The 15021-nt window shown below is 41.4% G+C and overlaps 1 protein-coding gene across 1 annotated transcript in view; it reads left to right on the top strand.

The window, feature by feature from the left end:
• LOC109929177 (collagen alpha-4(IV) chain-like) overlaps positions 1-15021 on the top strand; it is a 223939-nt gene that overhangs the window by 68034 nt on the left and 140884 nt on the right. Inside the window, exon 4 of the mRNA XM_048604477.1 lies at positions 5778-5855. Coding sequence (XP_048460434.1) covers positions 5778-5855 — 78 coding nt within the window. The remainder of the gene's footprint in view (positions 1-5777; positions 5856-15021) is intronic.

Genomic DNA, 15021 nt, shown 5'->3' with positions numbered 1-15021 from the left:
AACTGCAGGGTTCCCAAGCGGAATATGAGTTGCTGTTCCTGCAACCTTCGGGTGGCATCGTTGTGGCACTGCAGGAGGCCCAGGATGGACATGTCGTCTGAGGAATGGGAGGGGGAGTTGAAATGGTTCGCGACTGGGAGGTGCAGTTGTTTGTTGCGAACCGAGCGTAGGTGAAGGGTCTAGGCCCGAAACGTCAGCCTCTCTGCTCCTATGATGCTGCTTGGCCTGCTGTGTTCATCCAGCCCTGCACCTTGTTGTCTCTTATTAAAAATATAGTTTAGTTTTTGATAGTGGGACAGTCTCACCTGGAAAGGTAATCAATATCATGGAGTTTCCTTGTATCTTTTGGCCATTTATGAGTGCATGATGGATCTCACATCTGCTTTTACTGGACTTAATTAGAACCATAGATCCTGGTACGGTTTCCTGGAAGTAAATGTAGAAACATCTCTAAGTGCTGGGCCGCATTGGGAAAACGATGCAACTGTCTTTTCTTCTACTGCTTGGAATTTCAAACCTAAGCTAGTTAAATAGGTATCACTCATTGGTTTGACCCCTATAAGAGCATTTATTGCCTGTTCTGACAGAACTTTAGAAAGTGAGGGGCAAGTCACCATCTTGAACTAATGTAGTTCGCAGTGCTAATAGAAGGGGTGTCTCAGGATTTTGATCCAGTGATAGTGAAGAAACAGTGATATTGTTACAAGTCAGATGGTTTGTAGCTTGGAGTGGTGGTGTTCCCATGTATCTGCTGCCTTTATCCTTCTAGGCGGTAGAGGTAGTGAGTTTGCTTTTGAAGGACTCTTGATGAGAAGCTACAGTACATTTTGTAGATAGTACATACTGCTGCTACTAAGCATTGGTAGTGGAGGGAGTAGATATTTGTGGATGTGATGCCAATCAAGTGGGCTGCTTTGTCCTGGATGGTGCCAAGCTTCTTTAGTTGTTGGAGCAGCATCCATCCAGGCAAGTAGGGAGTATTCCCATCACATTCCTGACCTGAACTTTGTACATTGTGTACAGACTTTGAGGAGACTGCAGATGAGTTACTTGCTGGAATATTCTGACTCTCTGACCTGTTTATGTAGTCACTGTATTCATATGGCTGGTATGGTAAAATGTTTGGTCAATGGTAACTGTCCAGGATGTTGATAATGGGGATTGAGCAATCGTAAATCCATTGAATGCCAAGAACAATGGTTAGATTCCTTCTTGTGTAAATATACCCCACTGTGCCACAACCTATCACACCCAGGATAGTCATAGTGTTTTTATGGGTATCTTCTGTAAAGTATGATTCTGTGAGATGACTGACTCTCCCAATTCTGATATGAACTCCCAATTGTTAGTAGGTTCATTCATTTTAGGCTTTTTCTTGCAATTTGATACAACTGAGAGGCTGGTTTCATGGCACTGTGACTGATATTCACTTTTTAATTTCAGATTTATCAACTGAATTCAAATTCCACCTGCTGTACATTAGGCATTGCACCTATGTCTCTGGAGTTCAGCCCAAGTCAGTTTTAACGATATGCCGCCAACTCCTCTCTATTGAGGATCAGTAAAACACAAAATTTCTCTTGCTTTTCAACAGCATCCTGTAACTGTAGAAATGGAAATAACTCCAAACTTACTAATGGAGTTGAGTGGTTACAATTTACGACAGGGCATCACTATCAATGAGGCAAAAACATTTATTTACTCAAAACACAAATGTTTAATTCCTGTAAATCCAGAGAAATCACTCTCTAGAGGAGGTATCAAAAGGTCACTTTTGTTACTCCTGATGAAATTCTAAAGGTATTATATTATAAATGTCGAGCAGCTATATCAGCCAATTGGCAGAGCTTTGAAACTCTTCTCTAATACATTGTTTGAAACATTGTTGTGATTATGGTGTGTACTAGTATGTGCAAAATGTGAGTGCACATATGATAAAGTTTATTATGTATAAAGGGTAAAGTCACCATAGCTGTACTGAACCATACGGCTGCTCTCTCTTTAGAGAGAAATGACTGATGGTGGTTCAACCTGACAGTCACCATGCCTTAGGCAAGGGAAGAGGTTGAGAAAGAGAATCCTTCATGGTCACCTCTGACAATACAGGAATTGAACGCAAACTGTTACTGTCACTCTGCATCACAAAACAGCTGTCCAACCAACCGAGCAACCCAATCCCACATTCCTCAAAGCTATTCATTACCCAACCATTACATGCTGTACTTGAGCATATAGAAATAAAACTGCCTTTAGTTCAAGGCTTCAGAAACTCGCTAACCAGCTTGTCGGGCTGTGGGAGCTGTGTGGGAGAAGGGAAGGGACAGCAGTTTCACTTTCAGCATTGTTGACCCAGGATCACTAGTGACCATGGCACAGATGAGGCATGAAGGAAATTGTGTGTGAAGGCTATGGTAAGAAGTAAAGTGCTTAAAAAGAGACAATAAAATGATACTGTGTGTCATGGAGTCAAGAAATGCTAGAGCATAGGAAAAGACATTTTGGTCGTGAATCTATGCTTGTGTTATTCTCAATACAAGCCACCATTTCCAAACACACTACTGCTTACTCTCCTTATCCTCTAACATTTCTCTTTTTCAAGCAACTAATTGCCCCATGGTTTATCAGTCCTGCTTCAATAACAGTCTCTGACGGTTGTACTCAACTTGCTTCCTGGTCCCCATGTTATCTGAGGCACAGCTTCAGAGTGAAGGGATGACCCTTTCAAACTGAGATGAGGAGGAATTTCCTCAGCCAGAGGGTGGTGAATCTGTGGAACTCATTGTCGCAGAGGGCTGTGGAGGCCAAGTCAGTGAGTATATTTAAGATGAGAGTGAAAGGTTCTTGATTGATAAGGGGATCAAGAGTTATGGGGAGAAGGGGGGAGAATGAGAAACACATCAGCCATGACCTCTAATTTTTGATTTGGGGAAAAGACCTTGCTATTTAGCCTTCCATGCCTTTCATGATTTTATATACCTCTCTAAGGACACCCCTTAGCCCCCGATGCTCCAGGAAAAATAGCCCCGGCCTATTCAGCCTCTCCCTAGAGCTCAAACCCTCCACCCCTGGCAACATCCTTGTACATCTTTTCTGAATCCTTTCAAGTTTCACAACATCCTTCCTGTAGTAGGGAGACCAGAATTGCACACAGTATTCCAAAAGTGGCTGAACCAATGTCCCGTACAGCCGCAACATGACCTCCCAACTCCTTATCAGTCTCAGCACCTGTTACAATGAAAATATGTGTCTGGATCACGAGGTAAATAGTTTTAACCTCAAATATGTTCATAAGTGGTCACATAGCTCGTGTGAACTATAGCACAAAATATATAGGTAGGCGTTTATTTGCTTGGCTACCAAAATATAAGCCTGTATATTGAAAAACAAGTTAGACATATAAAGGATATGGGGAGAGAGGGAGTGTATGGCATTGAGAAAGAGTATCAGCCATGATCACATTGAATGATGGAGTGGGCTCAGTGAGCTGAATGCCTATTCCTACAAGCTATGCAGGGATAGACCACCATAGAAACATAGAAAATAGAAGCTGGCAAATGGTACTAGATTAATTTGGGATATCTGTTCGGCATAGACGAGTTGGACTGAAGGGCCTGTTTCTGTGCTGTACAGCTTTATGACTCCTGCTTCTAGTTTCTATGTTTCTATGGTGGTCTATCCCTGCTTAGCTTTCCCATTCCATTTGTAGTCTTTAAACCAGTTGACTGCACCATCTTCATCCAATGCCACTCCACTGATGTCCAGTTAGATGGGACTGCTGCAGCCTGTTTTCATCTTTATCTGTCTTGTCATAACTAAAGCATTTCCTTCAATGGCTTACCTTCCTATTCCTGCACAGTAACAGATTAAGATAGAGATGAGGAAGAATTTTCTGTCTCAAAGATGTTACAACTCACTGAGGTCATGTGCTGGAAATCAAGCCCCACTATTTCCAGGGTCATCATAAAAGTTAAAGGTTTTAACAAGTATTTAGAATTCTCCAATTCTCCTATCTTTTAGACCCAGGTTGATAGAAAGCATGGAGCAGCTTTCTGTACTGAACAAGAATGACTATTTATAACAAATAAATGGACTGTAGCTACATGTAAATAATCATGAACTATTGACATATAACTCTACCCACACTCACACAGGCAGACACCAAAATAACCTTGGGTGTTCTAGGTGGAGGGAAAGACTTGGTGTCTGTCCACAGAGGTTCACTCAGATGCTCCTTTTGGTTTGTTGGACCTGCTGCTGCTTGGTTTTCCTTCTCCAGATACATCACTTGTTTGCAGAAGGCAGGGGTTTACTTCTTCACATTTGCAGGTCTCTGACGTATTAGTTAAAAGCCACAGTGACTGATGAGGGGAAATAAACTGCTTTTTCTTCAGGCTTGTGGTTTTTTTTTTGCTGCTGAGTAAAAATACAGCACCTTCCTTTTCAGAGATCCAATGGCTTCTGACCAAACATTCACTCCAACAAGCTGTTCAGTTACCTGGGAACCAATCACACAGCTGTTGGCAGGCAGAAGGTCTTTTCTTCAACAACTGTCACCACCTCACAGACCAAACAGCTACTTGTTGCTGGTCAAATCTCCCTTTGTATACACTCTCTGGCTCCAGCTCGTCTATAGTAATCTCTTCCACTGCTTTTTATTATTCGCTCATGGGATATGGGTGTCGCTGGCTGGCCAGCATTTCTTGCCCACCCCTAGTTGCCCTTGAGAAGGTGGTGATGAGCTGTCTTCTTGAACCACTGCAGTCCATGTGCTGTAGGTTGACCCACAATGCCCTTAGGGAGGAAATTCCAGGATTTTGACCCAGCAACAATAAAGGAACAGCGATACATTTCAAAGTCGGGATGGTGAGTAGCTTGGAGGGGAACTTACATATAGTGGTGTTCCCTTGTCCTTCTAGATGGAAGTGGTTGTGGGCTTGGAAAGTGCTGTCTAAGGATCTTTGCCTTAGAGTTCAGAAGAGATCCACAAGAATAGTTCCATGGATGAGGAGCCTCAACTACATATATCAATTGAAGAATCTGGGATTGTTCTCCTGTAGAGAGAAGATTGGTCTGGAGACATCCAAAATCATAATGAGACTGATCAGAGCAGAGAGAGGAACTGTTCTCATTGGTGGGAAGTTTGAGAACCAGCATTAGCAACATAAAGGCAACCTTTTTTATCAAACGAGTGTTTAGGATCTGGAATGAGCTGTATGAGAGCGTGGTGGAGGCAGATTCAAACATGGCTTTCAATGCGGAAGTGGGTAATTCTTTGAACAGGAAACCTTTACAGAGAAAGGGTGGAGTGTGCCACTTGGTGAATTGCTGTCACAGATAGCAAGCGTGGATACAGTCAGCCTAGTATCTTCCTTCTGTGCTGTAGCCATTTCATGTTTCTGTGATGCTGTAACAGTTCTGGGTTCCAGTCTCATCAGGGAATCTCCCGTGCACAGGAGAAGTGTACCAACCGGAACATTTAACCTTACACTTTAAAGGTTTCCTCGTGAACATGGTAGAGCGGGGATGTCTCACCTGCCCCAAGGAAACCTTGTGTTTCTCCCTGCCCGTGCTGCTCAGAAGCTCCTCAGAAATGCCCCATTATCCATTTCTCAAATTATTTTGCTGGGATCCATTGCTGCAGGTTAATAAAAGTGTTTTCTGGTTAAATTAACCAACTATTTTGAAGAATTACTCATTAAGAACATTCTCAATTTATCTTGCTTTGTTGCTATTTTCTGCATATTATCAGTCTCTCATCAATGATTTTCCTGTTTTAGGGTCATATTGACTACACTGGTCCCTGTTACGGACGAGATTGTTCGGTCTGCCAATGTTTCCCTGCTAAAGGAGCCCAGGTATGTGAACAACTCCGTTAAAGCTAAAGACAATATGTTCTCTGTCTGAATGTGTGTGTAACTGAGATAGGATACACCACCCCTTCACACTCTCTAATTCAGTCATTACTGAGATGTCATAAGCTATGAAATTCTTTTCTTGACTCAGTTTTGCGATTGAGACACAAATAAAAGATTCGATAGCCCTTGGTGATGACTGAGCATTGTTTCTAGGTTTACTTTATCTCTCCTTTCACACTTTTTGACCTTGGAGCCATCCTGAATTATGTTTCTCATCCTCCTTCACTCGAAACAAATACACAATTTGCTCTTATTTTAAAGGAATGATGACATCTTCTCATTAATGACAATTTGAGAGAACAATATTTTTTCTGAATAACTGACAGTGTTGGGGTGTTAAAAAGGTAAAAAGAGTATTTTATGGCTACAGCTTCAAATCTACCAATTTACACAGGGGATGGTCTAGTGGTATTATAGTAGACTATTCATCCAGAAATGTTCTAGGACCTGGGTTTGAATCCCACCACGGCAATAACAATCTGGAATCAAGAGTCTAATGATGACCATGGAACTGTTCACTAATGCCCTTTAGGGAGGGAAATCTGCCTCCTTACCTGGTCTGGCCTATATGTAACTCCAGACCCACAGCAATGTGATTGACTCTTAACTGCCCTGGGGAGGCAATTAAGAAGTGCCCACATCCAATGAATGAATTTTAAAAAAACTCAAAATGCTGCAAAAAGCTACATCAGCATCCTCCTTCTTAAAAAAATACATGCAATTAGGATGTGGTCCTGCCACGTCATATTCTGTGTATTAGAAAGTTCTGATGTGAATTACGGTGTACATGTAGTTGAGAAAGATTGATGGCCATGTGAAAAAAAGGGCAAACACTCTGATGTATAACTGTCAGATTACATTACATCTTCAAAATGTCTGCATGCATTTATTAGTAAACATGCTTTTCCACAAAGTGAGCATTCAAGTATATTCAATAACTCCTAATGCATTCATATCACAGATTCACGGCACTATTTTTATTGAGGAGGGCAAATTATTGTGACCACATTGCTACAACTTTGTCAACTACCAGTATGTCATTGGGAAAAAGAACTCCCATAAGTTGACTTGTTGTAATAGAATGAGATAGAAGACATAGCAAGCTCTGACATGTTACTGTAATGATCAAATGGCCAATTTCAGACTATTGCTGAGAGAGGAACCTTTCACTTCATCAGGGGATCCAGAATCATTGTCCCAATTTACAATGGCCTTCCACTCACCAGCAGTGATAAGGAAGGGACATGTTGGAAACTCCTCCACGTACACAGCCATGCTATTTACATGAAACATACGCAGAGCTGCATAGGCAGGACCAAGAAAGACAGTGGAAATTAAGGGCTAGAGGAGAGAAATCTCTAATTCTTTATCATTTTCTGGTGCAATGCTTCTAGCTAGAATTATGGAAGAACACTGCCATGAAAATATCGGACCAAAAGCAATTTTCAATGTGAAGGCAATAAACATTCCTACTCCAGCATCCAGAGATTCTAACAACAAGGCACCAGTGTTTCATTTCAGAGATGTAATCTCAGGGTGATAGATCAGTCTATGAGAGGGAAAGTTTGTGGAAATGTTGAAAGGGTTCAAGTTGTTGGGATGACTTTGGGAAGTTGTTACAGAAGTTATTATGAATATTGTGTTATCTGTCATTCTCGATTGTCTCTGCTGTCTCCTAGTGGCTATTTGAAGCCATTTCCAGTAATTTCCAGGTTTATATTATTATTACCAGTTCTTTCAGAAATAAAATGCAAAATTGGAAAATATTTTCTTTATCTTTAAATTATATTCTTTCTTTTCTTTTATTGATCCCACCTATGCTGCATTCTATTCCTCCAGATGAAAGCAGACAGTGACCTATTTGACAACAAAACAATTGGACAGAAACTAAACAGAAACCTTGCTGTTACACATTGGCTTTATTGTATTTTACCCTCCTTCCCAATAAGAAAATGGATGGCATTATCAAGTCATTTCTCCCATTGGCATTGATGGAAACTAAAAGCTCATATTCCATCCTGTGTAATGATGACTAGTGAACTCCTCTGTTTCTTTATGAGCTGTCTGTGTGGAACCTGGCACCAACCTGCTCTCACTCCATTGCACAGCCAGCTGGTACTGTCAGAGGGTGAGGGAGGGGTGAGTACTGTCAGGGAGTGAGGGGCGTGCTGAGGGAGGGGGTGAACACTGTCAGCGGGTGAGCACTTTTATTTATGTAGATAACAAGGTGTAGAGCTGGATGAACACAGCAGGCCAAGCAGCATCAGAGGAGCAGAAAGGCTGACGTTTTGGGCCTAGACCCTTCTTCAGAGTCTGTTTTACAATCCAGTGCAGTCATGTTAGTGTTGTCAGTGCCTACTCTAGCATCTTAAATCTAATCAATAAAATGTGATTGTTCCTGATGACATCTGATAGAAACAGAATGCAAGAGGGCACAAGCAGAACCCACTGTCTGAGGGCAGAAAACATGTAAATCCTTAAAATTGACTCATGGAGGGCTAGACTCTACATTTTGTAAACAGATATAAATCTAAGATTTATTTTCAAAAGGGGCTGTGAGTAACAGGAAAGACTACAGTTGCTCTGCTCCTTCATTCTCCTGCAGTCACTCCACTAACTACAGTCTGATATCTGTATGCAGCCTTCACTTACAGTAACATCTCCATATTTACTGGTTTACTAGTAAAATACACAATTTCCACACCACGTTGGTATCTGGACAAATTATATATTGGGATTTCTTTGAGACTTCCTCAGAGATGGATTAGAAACTGAATTGGACCAATCACGTAAATACAGTGGCTACAAGAGCAGATCCTGAGGCTGACTATCCTATGGTGAGTAACTCACTTCCCGTTTCCTCAAAGCCAATCTGCCAGCCTCCCTCAACCCCCAAAATATTCACCCCCTTCCTCACTCCCCCAACAATGCTCACCCTCCCATCCCTGACAGTTCACAAGACAAAATTCGCAACTGAGGTGGTATACTCCGCACTTGCCTGCATTGGTGCAGCTCCAGCAATAACCAGCTGGCCTTGGACCTGGACAAAGCAACCCACTCAATTTGCACCATATCCACCACCTTCAACATTCCCTGCATTCACTACCAATGCTCAGTTGCTGCAGTGCATACCATCTGCAAGATGCACTACAGTAACTCGCCAAGGCTCATTAGACAGCACCTTCCAAACCCATGACCACTACCACCTGAAAGGATAAGGGCAAACAGATACATGGGAAATACCATGTTGCCTCCAAGCCATCATTCACCATCCTAACTTGGAAATATATCCCCTTTTCTTCAGTGCTGCTCGGTTAAAAATCTAGATGGTCCAAAATGTACTATCAGTGACCTTACAAACCAAGGACTACAGCAGTCCAAGAGGCAGCTCACCACTTCCTTCTCAAGGGCAATTAGGGATGGGTACTAAAAGGCAACAATGCTCATATCCCAAGTCTGAATAAATACTACTCCAGGGGTCAGAGCTGTTGGTGCAACTCACCATTATTCTAATGAAGCCAGAGGATCAAGTTTGATCTGGGCCTTTCGCTTCGTAAGGCACATACAGTTTACATGACAATGGGGCATGATCCAAATTTTAGTCTCAAACATTAATCAATGCACAATTATTTTCTGTGAATTGATGTCTGGACTATATTTAAGAAAAGGTGACAGTGCTATTCTGGAAAGTTTATAGAGTGTTATGTTTTATTGTGAGGAAGAACTGAATACAAGAGCAAGGCAGTGATACTTCAGTTATACAGGGCAATGGTGAGTCACCTATACTGTGTACAGTGCTGGTCACCGGACCTGATGGAACAACATTAATTGTTGAAAGCTGTTCAGAGATGGTTTACAAAACCAAAACAGAAATTGCTGGGAAAACTCAGCAGGTCTGGCAGCATCTGTGGAGGGAAAAAGCAGAGTTAACATTTCAAGTCCAGATGTTAACTCTGATTTCTCTCCACAGTTGCTGCCAGACCTGCTGAGTTTTCCCAGCAATTTCTGCTTTGGTTTCTGATTTCTAGCATCTGCAGTTCTTTGGTTTTATTTACAGGACTAAACCCTGGAATGAGTGGATTGCATTAAGAGGAAAGACTAGGGAGGCTGTGTTTGTATCCTGTATAGTTTAAAAGTGACAGAGGTGACTTGATTGCAACATAAATCCTGAGGGGACTTGACGGTGGATGTGGAAAGGATGTTTCCTATTGTGGGAGAATTCAGAACTAGGGGTCATTGTTCAAGAATAAGGAGACACCAGTTTAAGACACAGAACAGGAAACATTTTCTCTCTCAGAGGGTTGAGAGTTTTGGAATTCCCTCCCTCAAAAGGCAGTGGATGCAGAATCTTTAGATATTTTGAAGGCAGAGGGAGATAGATTCTTGATGAGGATGAAAGATTATTGGGGATACGCAGGAATGTAGAGTTCAGGTCAACATCACATCAGCTCTGATCATATTGAATGGGGCTGATACATGCATTCTAGCCAAGGATGTAGAGCCAAGTGTGTGATGGAATTTGGATCCAGACAATCACGATTTCATTGGATGGAAGAACAACTTTGAGAGCCTAAACAGCCGACTGTTTTCCACTGTTCCTCCTGACTGAAGATCTGACTGTGGTTAGAAGTGTTTCTGTTCATGTGCAGTGTAGCTCCTCTCCCTAATTACGCATTACAAAACTGCTTGGGTGGGCTTTGACAGAATCTTTATACTGCATGCCATTTTATTACAGCACATACCTGTAATCACCCAAGGGTTTGAACATGAGCTGATTGTTGTTTTTTAAGCAGTTCTAACCTTTTAAAGCAGCTATTCAGCTGTAGTACTTTCTCACGAAACAGGAAAAATTTATTTACAATCATCAACCATTTTTATTTACAATCATCAGTTTACCTGTCTCCCCTAAGGAACATGTATTTTATTTCTGCTCGGACATGTTGGGCTGAACTTCATAGCCAGCAGCAAGGAGACAAAGCTGCCTGCTGACCTGAAAGGAAGCTTTTCACAACATATCAAACAGGCTCCAATGGGCAGATAGAGTCATAGAGTCATAGAGATGTATAGCATGGAAGCAGACCCTTCAGTCCAACTCGTCTATGCTGACCAAATATCCAATATAAATCTACTCCCATTTGGCAGCATTTGACCCATATCCCCCTAAACCCTTCCTGTTCATATACCCGTCCAGATGTCTTTTAAATATTGTAATTTTCTTTAACTCTGACGTGGTTTTAAAAATGGTAACATCAGTTCAGGATCTATGGAATTGAGCAACAATGAAGACATTGGACAGACTGATCAGCCAATCAAATTAAAGAATAATCAAACTTGGTTCATAATTCACTTTTTAAACCACATCAGAAAAAAAAGTGAAGAGTAATTACAAACACGTAGAATTAAGGTAGAAGCTAAAATGCTGTAAGTAAAGTGTTAAAAATAGAACTTAATTTTTATTATTTTAAAAATGTGAACGTTTTAGTACTTTTGTGAGGGAATGACAGTGCAGACTTGCAGAAATGTGCTTTAGGGCAAGAGCTATTATTTCTTGGTACATAGGTCTTATTATGAAAACTCAGTTAGACCTTGCTTACCCAGGCTTAACATTTTCAACAGCTTTTGCAGTAAGAATAATGTGTAAAAAAATTGAAGTTCATGCAAGTCACTGTTTCAATGTTGATGACCTTTGCAAGAAATGTAGCAGCAAGCCCTGAGGAGAAGAAGGAAAGGATCACAACTGCTAGTTTTCTACATTTAACTGCACGTGTGTGCATACTACAAGTTTCTTTCTTTTAGTCTAATTATATAATAATGGCAAACACTGAACATTTCACCATCATTCAATTGCAAATTCCATGCCATAATCCAGGAACTGTCCGATTTCAATGCATCAACTTCCTGATAACCTTATTCAGTATCAAGGCACTGAAACTTTATCCTGATGTTGGCGTGCAATGGAAAATAGCCCGTGGACTATATAGTGTTTGTAAGTGTTATTAAATAAAAATGACCTGATTTTATATTTTAAAAAGGACAGAATTTTAATTGTCAGGGGAGACAGGTTTGGGGGCAAGCAAAGAGGTTGAAACCCTGAAAGTAGTATTGGATCAGGTAATTGACATGATCCAACTGGAATGAAGGCAAAATCTTTCAGATGCTGGAAATCTGAAACTAACGCAGAAAATGCTTAAGAAACTCAGGAGGTCTGGCAGCATCTGTCAATGGAGAAACAGAGTTAATGTTTTGAGTTCAGTATGACTCTTCTTTGTGTTCTGAAGAAGTCAAACCAGACCCGAAATGTTAACTGTATTTCTCTCCACGGATGCTAACTGACCTGTTGAGTTTCTCCATTATTCTCTGTGTTTGTTTCATTTCCAGGTAGTTTGCCAGAGAGAGGAATCCCTGTATGGAACTGTTAGCTGAATAGCTGTAATAATCAAAGAGGGAATTAACTGAAGTTTGAACCTGGTACGTGCGTTTCCAGAGCTGTGTGGAACCAGGCAAGGTCAGTGATGAGTGCACAGCAAGGAGTGCCTGTACAGTAAAGCTGACAGTTTGCCAAACCTTCAAACCATGAAAGTGTACAGCAGTTGTCATTTCTCAGTGAAAGGCTGGTTCTTTCTGCGCTCTGAGAATGTGTGTTCACTTCTTGATTTCCAAAGTCTAGACATTAGTTCACCCATCTTACACTTCACTCACTTGCATCTGTCCTTTCTGCACAAAAATCTGGATGACATTTAGGCTTCCACTGAAAAGTGGCAAGCGACATTTATGCCACACAAGTGCCAAGTGAAGACCATCTCCAACATGAGAGAAGCTAAGCATGAACCTGTGACACTCAATGGTATTACCATTACTGAATCCCCTGGTAACAACATCCTGGGAGTTATCATCAACCAGAAACTGAATTAGACTTGCCATATAAATACAGTGAATTCAAGAACAGGTTAGAGGCTAGGAATACAGTCGTGAGTAACTCACCTCCTGACTCCCCAAAGCCTATCCATCACCTACAAAGCACAAGTCAGGAGTGTGATGGAACACTCCCCAGTTGCCTGGATGAATTTCCTGCACTTCTACCTTCACCTCTCATCTCTCTCAACACTGATAGGATCCTCCTGGTATTCACTTTCTACTCCATGAACCTTCACATCCAGAGGATCATAAGCTGCCGTTTTCACCACTTCCAGCGGTATGTCCCCACCAGACACATATTCCCCTCCCCTCAATGTCAACATTCCGCAAGGAGGTGTTCCGTCTGGGACATCCTGGTCCACTCCTCCTCCATCCCCAGCAATTCCCCACACCCCCAAAGAACCTTCCCCTGCAACTGCAGAAAGTGTATCACCTGCCCATGTACTTCCTTCCTACTCACTATCCAAGGCTCCAGACACACCTTCCAGGTGAAGCAGCGCTTTATCTGCACATCACTCAAGCTGGTCTCCTGCATTTGCTGCTCACAGTGTAGTCTGCTCATCAATGGGGAGACGAAATGCAGACTGTGCTACCACTTTGCAGAACACCTACATTCTGTTTGCTAAAAATGACCCTGAGCTTCCAGTTGCCTGCCTCTTCAACACACCACCATGTTCTCTGGCCAATGTCTCCGACTCAGGCTTGCTGCAATGCTCTAGCACAAGCTGAAAGAACAGCATCTCATTTTCCACTTAGGGACCCTGCAGACTTCAGGATACAATATTGAGCTCCATAATTTTAGGGCTTGAACACCTTTTTCCATGTCCTTTACCCACCCCCAAACCCTGGCCCTGTGATGACATGGGCTGCTTTCAGGACAGCCAACCCATTTCACCCACTCATAGCTCTCATTATCAGCTTTTCTTTTTCCCTGGCTTTACTATCAACTGTCTCTTTGTCTGCTTAACTTTTCCTCTCTCTGGGCTCCATCTCCACTGATCTGTTCACTCCTTTCCCCACCCCCTGTCATCAGTATAAACACCACCTTTCCCTAGCCACTATCAGTTCTGAAGAAGGGTCTGATCTCTTAGATTGTAGACTAACCAAGACTTGAACCATAGTCTGAATAATAACCTTTGTAATGTTGCCTAGCTCCTGCTTGCAAGTTTGTGAGATTACATCTACAGCTACACATTATAAGAAAACTTGCAAGCAGGAGTAAAAGGAATGTGAATATGTAAGAAACAAGTTATCCTGTCATCCTAAACAAAAATCTTTGAATGCAAATTGCAATCTTTTTATGAGTATATGAAGTAATTTGAAATGCATATTTATCAAAGCTCCATCTTTTTGCTGTACCTATAAAATGTAGACAGTTTATGAAAGCTGATGTGAATCCACAGATTTTTGTTTGTTAAGGTGAAATGAGAATCCATGTTCTGTCTGATTATCTGCCATCATGCTACTCTCTTTAGTTTCTTTGGATATGGCTTGAGATTTCTGTTACACACAGCTTCCAGTAAACAAATGAAAAAACATTTTGCCTTGACTTGAAAAAGCACACATGGAGAAAAACCCTTTTGATTGTAGAGAAGCAAAAGATTTGTCCTTTTTGCATTTTTGGATTCAGATAAAACAGAAATTCTCATTGGAATGAAGAATAGCAAAAAAAAAGCACCCCTATTGTCTGCGAATTCCACTGGTTTTTTTTAGAGATGTGATAAAATTCAAATGCAAGTTTTCCACTTCTTTCCATAGAACATTAAAAAAAAATGCTGGATGAATATCTAGGTGGGAATGCTTTTAAGAGCTATGAGGAAAGGTCCAAATACAGGTAATCAAATGCACTGTAGAATATGGAATCCTGATAAATATTCTGATAAAAATTGTCATCCAAAAGAATGTAACTAGTCAAGAATGAACAATACAACATCTAAGATAAGGGATGTATCCTCGAGTTTTGCAAGGTTTCCTTTAGTGGAGGGCAGGAAGAATCGCTGCTGACTTTCTCACCAAGGGATTAAGTGGGTTGGTAATTTAAAATAAAATGAATTCTATGAACAAAATCAGAAGTTGCTGGAAAAGTTCAACAGGTCTGGCAGCATCAGTGAAGAAAAAATCAGAATTAATATTTCGGGCCCGGTGACCCTTCCTCAGAACTTCCTTTGTTCTGAGGAAGGGCCACCAGACT

Source organism: Rhincodon typus, chromosome 13 (genome assembly GCF_021869965.1).
Source record: "Rhincodon typus isolate 14 chromosome 13, sRhiTyp1.1, whole genome shotgun sequence".
NCBI classification, from domain to species: domain Eukaryota; kingdom Metazoa; phylum Chordata; class Chondrichthyes; order Orectolobiformes; family Rhincodontidae; genus Rhincodon; species Rhincodon typus.
Note: the sequence above shows the minus strand (reverse complement) of the source record. Positions and strands in the feature narration are given on the sequence as shown.